Here is a 13,900-nt window from a genome sequence, read left to right on the forward strand (position 1 = left end):
GCAAGAGTAACGTGTAATAGGATCTCAGAATTGGAGGTCAATTAATTCTCCCTGAAAGGGTTAGGAAATTCTGCCCAGATGAGGTGATATTTGAGCTGGGCTTTGGAGTAGAATGAGTAGGATTTGTTCTATCAGCTGGAGAAGCAGTAAAAGTATTTTCTAGATAGAGGAGACATACAACATGAGCAAAGACAGACAGTTCCTACATGCCAGAGGCTGATATGTTTATTTGGAGAAAGTGAGAAGTTCAATATGGCTGGCACAAACTAAATATAAGGTAGGAGCATGGAGGTGAGAGTAAATATAGTTTGGTCTGTGAAAATAAAGACTAACTGAATGAGAACAGGCAAAGCTATTCAGAGCTTGCTATAGCAAGGGAGTCAGTCACCATCACTTGTGTTTGGCAGAGACTCAAAGGCAGGCAGAGGAGTGGGAAAGCTTTAATTTAATTTTATTTATTTATTTATGGCTGTGTTGGGTCTTAGTTTCTGTGCGAGGGCTTTCTCTACTTGCGGTGAGCGGGGGCCACTATTCATCGCGGTGCGCGGGCCTCTCATTGTCGCGGCCTCTCTTTGTTGTGGAGCACAGGCTCCAGACGCGCAGGCTCAGTAGTTGTGGCTCACGGGCCTAGTTGCTCCGCGGCATGTGGGATCTTCCCAGACCAGGGCTCGAACCCGTGTCCTCTGCATTGGCAGGCAGACTCTCAACCACTGCGCCACCAGGGAAGCCCGGGAAAGCTTTATAGTGGAAAAAAGAGAAGGCTTTAGGTATGCTCTGATATCTGGGCTTTGGTCGATAACTGCCAGCTTCTCTAATTTTTGCCCCGGATTCCAACTAGGGACTAACCGGAGAAAGACAATTATGTTCCCCTAACCAATCACATAGGATGTTCCATTTCTAGTGAGCTGGCCACCAGCTTCTCCATACCAGCAACCTCTGATCATGACATACCTGGAGGCTTCCCTTTTCCACTATAAAGCTTTCCCTCTCCTCTGCCTGCCTTAAGTCTTTACTAAAATACAAGTGATTGTGGCTGACTCCCTTGCTATAGCAAGCTCTGAATAAGTAGCCTTTGCTTGTTCTCATTTGGGTGGTCTTTGTTTATTTCCACACAGTCAAATCTAAGCTACCATCTGGACCACTTTAAGTTTCCTCTTCAACTCTTGCCTTCTCCAATAATATAAGTTGATACCAATTATCTAAATCTTCCAAAACATACAAAATATTATAGTGTTTATGATGAAAAGCTTTGCATTGTGTTTGTAGCTGTCACTGTTGGTGCCCCTATCCATGCTCCTGACTCTATAGTGTATGCTTGACTGATTTCCAATGGTCTGAGGGTTTTCTCTGGTGGCCTGCATTTAAACATTCCCCCAGCAGTCCATGACCAATTACTGAAGGCAATTGGTGTTTAAATACCTCAGCTCCCTCACCCCTCTGGTGGGATGACTGGGAGGCATGCTTTCTACACCAACTCCCAGAGTTCCCCAGCAGGATTAAGCTACAGTTGCTCACAGTGGTAGCTAACTTGATAACTCACCCTTTCTTTAACTGCCTTCCTTTCCATCTTTGTCTCACTTCTCTATTCCTCTAACCAGTGTTTCCTAAGATCACATTCCAAATAAATTACTTGCTTTCAAATCCTTTCTTTAGGGTCTGCTTCAGTGGGAACCCAAGTGAATATACTGTTAGAATTAGAAATAACCCAAATCACCTTTATTCTAATAACTAACAACTGCAGAAAGAAGAGAGTACCCCCCAAATGGGTTTTCACTGCTATATATGTCTTAGAAAAATAAAGAAAAGAGAAGGGGGGGTGGGAATTGGTAATGCCATTAATAATTTACAGTATAACAGGCATCTGGTTTATTAACAGACAATTTTCTAATAAGAAATAAGTTGTATTACTCTATGCAATTATTTAAGGCGTTTGAATTAACACAAAACTAGATGTAAAAGATTTCAATGCAAATGGTTAAAGACAGAATCAGTAGCAAAATAATGTTTTGGAAGAGTTGAGCCTTTTCATGGAATGGAAGAAAACTCAACCAAAAGTCTATCATTTATGGTAAATGGGTGTGTTTTACCATAAGTTAAACAAAGTAGCAAGTGTTTTAGCAGCAGTTCTCAAATGTTTTTGGCTCAGGACACATTAATACCCTTAAAAATTATTGAGGATTCCAATGAATTTTTATTTACATAGTTTATATTTATCAATATTTACTATATTACACATTAAAATTAACTTAAAGAGATTTATTAATCTATTTTAAATAGCAATAATAATCATGAAAAATACATTGAAAAATAATAAACTCCCCCCAAAAAAACAATTTTCTCTGAGAATAGAGGCATTGTTTTACATTTTTGCAAATCTCTTTGATGTTTAGCCAACCAGAAGACAGCTGGATTCTCATATCTGCTATAGATTTAATCTGTTATGATACCAGATGCCATGTAGCCTCTGGAACATTTCATTCCACATTCATAAGAGAAAGACAGTGAAAAAAGCAAATAATGGCATAGCATTATTTTGAAAATAGTTTTGACTTTATGGAACCCCTGGAAGGATTGGGGAATCCCCAGGGTCTTTGAACTACACTGGAAGAACTGCTGCATTAAAGGATACACAGATCAGGGTAGCAGGGAGCACACATTCTATTGAACATAGTTACACTGTAGGAGATAGAAGTTGAGGCACCCAGTCTTTCTGGTCTTGGCCTTTGGCATCTTTCTAACCTGGGGAGCCACATCATTACATCCTTATATGGAAGTAACACTCTCTTGCTAACTGACAAGTCTCCAACACCTGTTGCTCATATTCTTCCTATTGCTATTTATTGCTGCTGCACATCACCCTGTGCCCAAGGATAAGGACTTTCCAGTTTCTGAAGCACAGAGGCTTGGGGGGAGGGGAAATGTGCCAGCCACTGGCAGGAATCCGACTTAGGCCCAGCTTTCAGAGCATGACTAATCTTCACATGACTTGACCACATTTCTTTGGTTGGATCATGCAGGGAGAGTCAAGCTTCTTTCTCAGATCAGAGCAAGATTTGGGCACAGCATATATGCAGAGCACAGTCATATTAGATCCAGTGAGAGCTCCTCTTTGCAAGGCACTTCATCTATTGTTCTCTTTTTTTTTAAACTTTTTATTTTTTAATTGAAATATAGTTGATCTACAATGTTGTGTTAATTTCTACTGTACAGCAAAGTGATTCAGTTATACATATATATATATATATATACACTCTTTTTAAAAAAAAAAATTTATTTATTTATTTATTTTTGGCTGCACTGGGTCCTCGTTGCTGCATGCGGGCTTTCTCTAGTTGCGGCGAGCGGGGGATGACCGCTCCAATTTCCAGGTGAACTTAGGGTGTGTGACAAATTGTGCTCTCTTGAGGACTAGTTATCATTTATCTTGAGAACATGTATGTGATGGGTTGCATCTACCTGGCTATATAAAAGTGTGAGATTTCTTTCTGTCTTTACAATCTCTTAGGACACTGCCTGTGATACACATCACATTTTAGTTTAATGTTCACTCAATTGAAAAAAAAAAAAGAACTGTTTTCTTTTTCTACTACCTTCATGGAGAGGTTTACTGGGCTGGGGGAAGATTTGTTTCTAATTATACTTCCCCAAGGAGTGTTTGTTATATTATTCTTTGTACTTTTGGTTTTTTTTTTTTTTTTCAAATCAGGAAGATAAAAGATATACTCATGGACAACTATTCAAAAATGTTGTCTAGGTACTTTTCTGGTGGCGCAGTGGATAAGACTCCGCGCTCCCAATGCAGGGGGCCCGGGTTCGATCCCTGGTCAGGGAACTAGATCCCACATGCATGCCACAACTAAGAAGCCCGCGAGTCGCAATGGACCTGGCGCAACCAAATAAATAAATAAATATATATAAAAAAAAATGTTGTCTACTTTCCTATACTGCTCTTTCCCTAAAGCAAACTTTATTTTGTTTAGCAACTAAGCCATTTTTCCCCATGCTGCTAATTTATGAAAGTTTTTGCATTTAAATGTCTGAAAAACTGTACTGAGACCTTAGTATTAAACACATATTTTAAGATTAAGAGCCTTTAGAAGAAGAGTTTTTTCCCCTCTCAAACATGTTTAGTATCTGTCAACTGAAAAAAAAAATGCACACCCAAAAAGCTGAGAATTATGTTTTATTTGGGGCATTACTGAGGACTTAAGACTTAGATAGCTCTGAGAGACTGTTCCAAAGAGGTAAGAGAGGAACCAGTATACATAGGAATTTTTGCAAAAAAAATCCCAGGTAGTCAAACATCAAAAGATAACTGCTAGGACTTAATTAAACTTCAAAGCTTTTGCACAGCAAAGGAAACCATAAACAAGACAAAAAGACAATCCTCAAAATGGGAGAAAATACTTGCAAAAGAAACAACAGACAAAGGATTAATCTCCAAAATATATAAACAGTTCACGGAGCTCAATATCAAAAAAACAGACAATGCAATTAAAAAATGTGTGGAAGACCTAAATAGACATTTCACCAAAGAAGACATACAGATGGCCAAGAGGCACATGAAAAGATGCTCAACATCACTAATTATTAGAGAAATGCAGATCAAAACTACAATGAGGTATCACCGCACACAGGTCAGAATGGCCATTATCAAAAAACTCTAGAAACAATAAATGCTGGAAAAGGTGTGGTGAAAAGGGAACCCTCCTGTACTGTTGGTGGGAATGTAAATTGATACAACCACTATGCAAAACAGTATGGAGGTTCCTTAAAAAACTAAAAATAGAACTACCATATGACCCAGCAATCCCACTACTGGGCATATACCCTGAGAAAACCATAATGCAAAAAGAGACATGTACCACAATGTTCACTGCAGCACTATTTACAATAGCCAGGACATGGAACCAACCTAAATGTCCATTGACAGATGAATGGATAAAGAAGATGTGGCACATATATACAATGGAATATTACTCAGCCATAAAAAGAAACGAAATTGAGTTATTTGTAGTGAGGTGGATGGACCTAGAGTCTGTCATACAGAGTGAAGTAAGTCAGAAAAACAAATACCGTATGCTAATGTATATATATGGAATCTAAATAAATAAATAAACAAAATAAATGGTACTGATGAACCTAGTTGGGAGGGCAGGAATAAAGATGTAGACGTAGAGAATGAACTTGAGGACACGGAGTGGGAGGGGGAAGCTGGAGCAAAGTGAGAGTAGCATCGACGTATATACACTACCAAATGTAAAACAGTTGGCTGGTGGGAAGCAGCAGCATAGCACAGGGAGATTGGCTCGGTGCTTTGCGATGACCTAGAGGTGTGGGATAGGGAGGGTGGGAGGGAGGCTCAAGAGGGAGGGGATATGGGGACATGTGTATGCATATGGCTGATTTGCTTTGTTGTGCAACAGAAACTAACACAGTATTGTGGAGCAATTATACTCCAATAAAGATCTATTAAAAAAAAATTAGGAGATTGAGATTACACACTACTATGTGTAGCAGAGATAGACAACAAGGTACTACTGTATAGAACAGGGAACTATATCCAATATCTTGTAATAACCTATAATGGAAAAAAATCTGAAAAAGAATATATATATAAATGAATCATTTTGCTGTACACCTGAAACTAACACAACATTGTAAATCAACTATAATTCAATTAAAAAAAAAGATAACTGCTAATTAAAGAAAAACGAGATATCTCAAGTTAAATAATTTAGCACTTTTCTGTGTATGGGAAGATGCAAGAGTCTCGGCTTAATGGAATTATTCCTTTGATATGCACCTTATCTAGGGCCAGTATCCTGCTTTTCTCCATCCTGAATCCCCTAAGGGTGTACCGTCAGGGGGCATCTGCAATGGCCACAATATCTTTTGTTTACTGATATAGCAAGCGAAATTCTTTGTCCACATATCCATTGCAATTTCTTCTTTGATCCAAGGTTTATTTCTTTTATTTACTTATTATTTATTGAACTATATAGTTGACTTACAATATGATGTTACTTTCAGGTGTACAACATAGTAATTCAATAGTTTTTATAAATTACTCTCCATACAAAGTTATTATAAAATATTGACTATGTTCTCTGTGCTGTACATTATATCCTTGTAACATGTACTTTACAACTACTACTTTGTATCTCTTGATCCCCTTCACCTATTTTGCCCCTCCCCCACCCCTCTCCCCTCTGATAACCACTAGTTTGTTTTCTGTATCTGTGAGTCTGTTTCTGGAAGAGGAGTTTTAAATCTAAAACAGTACAATGGAACTCATAGAGGATTTCTTTTTTTTTTTTATTTATTTATTTATTTTTGGCTGCGTTGGGTCTTTGTTGCTGTGTGCGGGCTTTCTCTAGTTGTGGCGAGTGGGGGCTATTCTTAGTTGTGGTGCGCAGGCTTCTCATTGCAGTGGCTTCTCTTGTTGCGGAGCATGGGCTCTAGGCGCGTAGGCTTCAGTAATTGTGGCACGTGGGCTCAGTAGTTGTAGCTCATGGGCTTTGGAGTGCAGGCTCAGTAGTTGTGGCGCACGGGTTTAGTTGCTCCAGAGCATGTGGGATCTTCCCAGACCAGGGCTCGAACCCACGTCCCCTGCACTGGCAGGCAGATTCTTAACCCCTGCACCACCAGGGAAGTCCCGAGGATTTCTTATTTTCCTGTAAAATATGTTTTAAAAATATAACATGATTTTTTTCTAGCTTTATCGAGATATAATTGACATAAAAATTGTATACATTTAAGGTGTACAAAGTCATGTTTTGACCTATCTATATATTATGAAATGATTACATCAAACTAATTAACATATCCATCACCTCAGGTTGCCACTGTGTGTGTGTGTGTGTGTGTGTGTGTGTGTGTGTGTGTTGAAAGCGGTGTGATTTAAATTTAAAAACCAATGCCTGTCTCTCCTGCCAAATTGTAACTTCTCTAAGATCAGTGTCACTGTCTTATTTATTGCCGTACCTCCTACTCCTAACACAGTGATGGGTACACAGAAGATGTCCAATAATTTTTTAGTTGAATAAGTGAGAAGTTAAATACGTAAACTCGTAACAAAACCAGAACATCAGCTATGACTTGAAAGATAAAGAGACTTAGCTAGATGATGCTACAGTCCACACTTGTAGTTCTTTTTGAGTATAGGCTCTTTATGTCTCTGCAGCTTGTGTTTAGGTATGTGTATGTGGGATTCATCCTTTATCTCTGTCCCTTCTGTTTGATTCTTCATTTCTCATTCTTTCTTGATCTATCTGTCAGTGCCCCTTTTCAATGCTTCTTTTCTTCCACTCTTACTGCTTTCCCTTTGGAGTATATTTTTCTTTGACTTACTTGTTGGGTAGAATTATATACTCCTTATTTCTAACTTAAAAACAAGTGAGTTAAATAGTATATTAAATTAAATTGTGTAATAATTCGTATAACTATTTGTATCAATGGTCATTGATAAAAGGACCTTTGTCCTCCTTGTTTAAAGTTAGTCTAACTCTTTGTTAAGTGAAAAAATAGTGAAAACTTCTGGTTTCTGGTTCCACATGTAAGGATGTTAGAAGTGCCACTCTGTCCTAACAACAAGTAAAAGGCTGAATGGACTGAAAAATCAACAACTTTTCTTGTAACAGGGCAAACTGCTGCCCCCAAGACTGGAGAGACAGACTGGCAAGTACATGGAATCCAGGTCTTCCAGAGCAGAGATTCAAAAGTGAAAGCCACCATGGGAAACAGTGCTGGGGTAGGAAATCCAAATTCTAATTGACAAATTGTTGGAGGCTCAGTATGGATAAACATGAGTGTTAAAAACTCCAGGGGGACTCAGTTATAGAGGGAACACTACATTTTTGTGAATTATACCTGCAGGAGCTCAAACAGGTTCTCACAGTAAATATCAGCGAAAGTATCAGTGCTTCTGGCCGGGGGAGGAGAAAGGAACTATTTTGAAATATACCAGAGCACGCTGTTCTTAACAAGGCCTGTCTTCAGGGGAAACTAGTTAACCAGAACCTAATTTGCTGGGGTATTATCAGAGCCCAATTGAACTGGGAGAAGGAAAATACCCAACTCCCACCCACTCTAGCCATGCTGTGCCACCTAAGTAGGGAGAAAAAGCTGGGAAACACCTTTGAAGTTCACAGTTCAGAGGTATAGGCTCACTACGATTAAGACCTAATCATAGGACTGTGGAAGGCTTCTCATCCCCCTCACAATTTATCATCACATTACTAAAGTCCTATTTATAGTAGTTCTTTTTACCTGGTACATCCTGTCTGGCTATCAAGAAAAAAATTTCAAGGCATGCTAAAAGGCAAAAAACACAACTTGAAGAGGTAGAGCAAGCATCAGAACCAAACATGGCAAGGATGTTGGAATTATTAGACCAGGAATTTAAAACATCTATAATTAATATGCTAAGAATTACATCTGACTTCTCAGAAAACATGCAAGCAAGAAGATAGTGGAATGAAATACTTCGAGAGAAAAAACCCACCAACCTAGAATACTGTACCCTGTGAAATTATCCTTCAAAAGTGAAAAAGAAATGAAGACTTTCTCAGGCAAACAAAAATTGAGGGAATCTGCTGCCAGTACACCTGCCATGCAAGAAATATTAAAAGAAGTTCTTCAGAGAGAAGGAAAATTGTATAGGTCAGAAACTCAGATGTACATTAGGAAAGGAACAGCATTGAAGAAAGAATAAATGAAAGTAAAATAAAAACTTTTATTTTTCTTATTCTTAATTGATCTAGCAGATAACAGTTGGCTCAAAATAATAGCAGCAATGTATTTGATTATGTATGCTTATGTATATATCTTATATATGTATATATATGCTATGTATGCTTTTTATAAGTGAAATGAATGACAGCAATGATACAAGGGATAGGAGGGAGGAATTAGGATTCTTTTATTATAATAAAGTATGCACACTACCCAGGAAGAGGTATCCTATTATTTGAAAGTGGACTTGGATTACTTGTAAATGTTTATTGCTAACTCTAGGGCAACCACTAAAAATGGTAAAAAAAAAAAAATTCTTTTTATACATATATGTGTGTGAGTGTATGTGTGTGTGCAAGAGGAAGGAGAGAAAATGGAATCATAAAAAGCTCAATGAAAGTGACAAAAAGCAGAGAAAGAGTGAAAGACAAAAATAAAGGAACAAAGAACAAGGGCAAAAAATAGAAAACAGTAACAAATATGATAGGTATTAATCTACTATGTTAATAATCACTTTGAGGGACTTCCCAGGCGGTCCAGTGATTAAGACTCTGTGCTTCCACTGCAGGGGGCATGGGTTCAATCCCTGGTCGGGGAACTAAGATCCTACATGCTGTGCAGCACAGCCAAAAAATTTTTTTTAAAAATCACTTTGAACGCCAATGGTATAAATGTACCAGTTAAAAGACAGAGATTGTCAGAGTGGATCTAAAAACAAAACCCAGGGACTTCCCTGGTGGCACAGTGGTTAAGAATCTGCCTGCCAATTCAGGGGACATGGGTTTGAGGCCTGGTCCAGGAAGATCCCACATGCCGTGGAGCAACTAAGCCCATGCACCACAACTACTGAGCCTGTGCTCTAGAACCTGCGAGCCACAACAACTGAGCCCATGTGCTACAACTACTGAAGCCTGCATGGCCTAGAGCCTGTGCTCTGCAACAAGAGAAACCACCGCAATGAGAAGCCTGTGCACCGCAATGAAGAGAAGCCCCTGCTTGCCACAACTAGAGAAAGCCTGCACACAGCAACGAAGACCCAATGCAGCCAAAAATAAAAAATATAAATAAATAAATAAATTTATATTAAAAAAACACATATATATTAAAAGTAAATAGATGAAGAAAAATGTACCATACTAACACTAATCAAAAGAGAGAGCAGGAGTAGCTAAATTAATTTCAGACAGAGCAGACTTCAAAGCAAGGAAAGGTATCAGGGATAAAGAAGGGCATTAGATAATGATAAAGGGATCAATTCTCCAAGAACACATAACAATCCTAAATGTGTATGCATTTAACAACAGGGCAAAAACTGTAAGACAAAAACTGATAAAACTACAAAGAGAAAAAATGAATCCACTATCATATTTGGAGACTTCAACACTCCTCTATCAGATGAGGACAGATCCAGCAAGCAGAAAATCAGTAAGGACACAATTGAACTCAATAGCACCATTAATCAACTGGATGTAGTTCACATCTAGAGATTACTTCATCCAGCAACAGCAGAATATACATTCTTTTCAAGCTTATATGGAATATTCACCAAGATAGACCAAATTCTGGGCCATAAAACATACGTTAACACATTTAAATAAATAGAAATTATACAGTGTGTTCTCTCAAACAACAATGAAATTAAACTAGAAATCAATATCAGAAATATAACTGGAAATACTAAAATATGTGGAAATACTAAAATACTAAAATTAAACTAGAAATCAATATCAGAAATATAACTGGAAATACTAAAATAATACTAAAATAAATCAATAACATAAATATAACTGGAAATACTAAAATACTAAAATATATAACTGGAAATACTAAAATACTTAATAACATACAGTTCAAGGAAGAAATCTCAGGAGAAATTTTTAAATATTTTGAACAAACAAAAATGTAAACACAACTTATAAAGACATGTGGGATGTAACAAAAGCAATGCTCAGAGGGAAATTTATAGTATTGAATGTATATAAGAGAAAAGAAGAAAGATATAAAACCAATGATCTGTTTCTACCTTAGGAAACTAGAACAAGAAGAGCAAATTAAAAGCAAAGTAAGCAAAAAATAAAAAATAAAAATTAGGGCAGAAATCAATAACATTGAAAACAGGAAATCAATAGAGAAAATCAATGAAACCAAAAGCTATTTCTCTGAAAAGATCAATAAAATCAATAAGCCTCTAGACAAGCTAACTAAGGAAAAAAACAGTGGACACCAATTACTAATGTCAGAAACAAAAGAGAGAACATCACTACATATCCCACGGACATTAAAGGATATTAAAGGAATATTATGAACAACTCTATGCCCACAAATTCGATAAACTAGATGAAATGGACCAATTCCTTGAAAGACACAATCTTCCAAAACTCACACAAGAAGAAACAGGCAATCTGAGTAGGCCTGAATCTATTTTAAAAATTGAATCAATACTTAATAACATTCCAAAACAGAAAGCACCAGGCCCAGGTGGTTCACTGGTGAATCCTACCAAACATTCAAGGATGAAATTATACCAATTCTCTACAGTCTCTTCAGAGGATAGAAGCAGAGTGAATACTTCCTAACTCATTCTATGAGGCTCACATTACTGTAATGACAAAACCAGACAAGACAATACTAGGAGGAAAAAAACTACATGAACAATATCTCTCATGAACATAGATGAAAAAATCCTCAACAAAATATTAGCAAATTGAATCCAATAATGTATGAAAAGAATTTTGCACCATGACAAAGTGGGATGCAAGGCATGCAAGACTGGTTCAACACTCAAAAATCAATGAATAGGGCTTCCCTGGTGGCGCAGTGGTTAAGAATCTGCCTGCCAATGCAGGGGACACAGGTTCGAGCCCTGGTCTGGGAAGATCCCACATTCCACAGGGCAACTAAGCCTGTGCGCCACAACTACTGAGCCTGTGCGTCTGGAGCCTGTGCTCCCAACAAGAGAAGCCACCACAGTGAGAAGCCCACACACCGCAACCAAGAGTAGCCCCTGCTCGCCACAACTAGTGAAAGCCTGTGCACAGCAATGAAGACCCAATGCAGCCAAAAAAAAAAAAAAAAAAAAAATCAACGAATATAATCCATTGCATATACAGGCTAAAGAAGAAAAGTCACATAATCATGTCAATGGATGCAGAAAACGCATTTGATAAAATCCAACACCCACTCATGATAAAAACCGTCAATAAACTATGAACAGAGGGTAACTTCCTTAACTTGATAAAAAAATATCTGCAGAAAACCTACAGCTAACATCATACTTCTCATGGGAAACTAGAAGCTTGCCTACCAAGATCAGGAACAAGGCAAAGATGTCCTCTCTCACTACTCCCTGTCAACATTGTACTGGAAGTCCTCAATAATGCATTAAGAGAAGTAAAGGAAATAAAAGATATAGTTTGGGAAAGAAGAAATAAAAACAGTCTTTGTTTGCACATGACATGCACATGACATCTATATAGAAAATCTGAAAGAATCAACCAAAAATCTCCTGGAACTAATAAACAATTATAGCAAAGTTGCAGGACACAAGGTTAATACAGGCACACCTCATTTTATTGTACTTTGTTTTATCGTGCTTTGCAAATATTGTGGGGTTTTTTGTTTTGTTTTTTTTTTTGCAACTTGAAGGTTGTGGCAACCATGTGTTGAGCAAAGTCTATTGATACCATTTAAAAAAAAATTTTTTATTTTATTTATTTATTTTTGGCTGCATTGAGTCTTCGCTGCTGCACACGGGCTTCTCATTGCAGTGGCCTCTCCCGCCGCGGAGCAAGGGCCCCAGGTGCACAGGCTTCGGCAACTGTGGCCCACAGGCTCCAGAGTACAGACCCAGCAGCTGGGACACACAGGCCTAACTGCTCCGCGGCATGTGGGATCCCCCCAGACCAGGGCCCAAACCCGTGTCCCTTGCATTGGCAGGCGGACTCCCAACCACTGCGCCACCAGGGAAGCCCGATACCATTTTTTAAACAGTATTTGCTTACTTCATGTCTCTGTGTCACATTTTGGTAATTCTCGCAATATTTCAAACCCCACTACCAGCAAAAATATTATGACTTGCTGAAGGCTGAGATAATGGTTAGCATTTTTTAGCAATAAAGTATTTTAAAATTAAAGTATGTATTTTTTTAAACATAGTGCTATTGTATACTTAATAGATAATAGTATAGTGTAAACATAACTTTTATATGCACTGGGAAACCAAAAAATTCATGACTCGCTTTATTGTGATATTTGATTTATTGCATTTTATCAGAGGTATGCCTGTATACAAAAGTCAATCATGTTCCTATATACCAGAAATGAAAAATGGAATTTGAAATTAAAAACACAATACCATTAACTTTAGCACCCCTAAAATTAAATACTTAGGTATAAATTAACAAAATATGTACAAGACTTCTGTGAGGAAACTATAAAACTCTGATGACAAAATTAAAGAACTAAATAAATGAAGAAATATTCCATGTTCAAGAATAGGAAGACTCATTATTGTCAAGATGTCAGTTCTTTCCAACTTGGTCTATAGATTCAAAGTGATCCCAATCAAAATCACAGCAAGCTATTTTGTGAATATCAACAAACTAATTCTAAAAATTATATGGACGGGCAAAAGACCCGGAATAGCTAATGCAATATTGAAGAAGAACAAGGTTGGAAGACTGACACTACCTGACTTCAAGATTTACTATAAAGTCACAATAATCAAAATAGTGTGATATTAATGAAAGAACAGACAAATAGATCAATGGAACAATAGAGACCAGAAGTAGATCCACATAAATATAGTCATCTTTGACAAAAGAGCAAAGGCAATATAATGGAGCAAGGATAGTTTCTTCAACAAATGATGCTGGAACAACCGGACATCCACCTGCAAAAAAATGAATCTAGATATAGACCTTATATCCTTCATCAAAATTAACTCAAAATGGACCATAGACCTAAATGTAAACCACAAAACTATAAAACTCCTAAAAGATAACATAGGAGAAAACCTAGATTAACTTAGGTGTGGTGATACCTTTTTGGATACAACACCAAAGCCATGATCCATTAAAGAAATAATTGATAAGCAGGACTGCATTTAAACTAAAAACTTCTGCTTTATAAAAGACAACATGAAAAGAACGAGAAGACAAGCCAC

The 13,900-nt window shown here is 37.5% G+C and overlaps 1 protein-coding gene across 1 annotated transcript in view; it reads right to left on the reverse strand.

Annotated features, from left to right (window-relative positions):
• Positions 1 to 3,666: 3,666 nt before the first annotated feature.
• The window catches only part of RESF1 (retroelement silencing factor 1), a 78,107-nt gene continuing 67,873 nt past the window's right edge, over positions 3,667 to 13,900 (reverse strand). Inside the window, exon 4 of the mRNA XM_082419579.1 lies at positions 3,667 to 6,677. Coding sequence (XP_082275705.1) covers positions 6,670 to 6,677 — 8 coding nt within the window. The 3' untranslated portion in view covers positions 3,667 to 6,669. The remainder of the gene's footprint in view (positions 6,678 to 13,900) is intronic.

Source organism: Balaenoptera physalus (genome assembly GCF_965194825.1).
Source record: "Balaenoptera physalus genome assembly, chromosome: 13".
In the NCBI taxonomy this organism is placed as follows: Eukaryota; Metazoa; Chordata; class Mammalia; order Artiodactyla; family Balaenopteridae; genus Balaenoptera; species Balaenoptera physalus.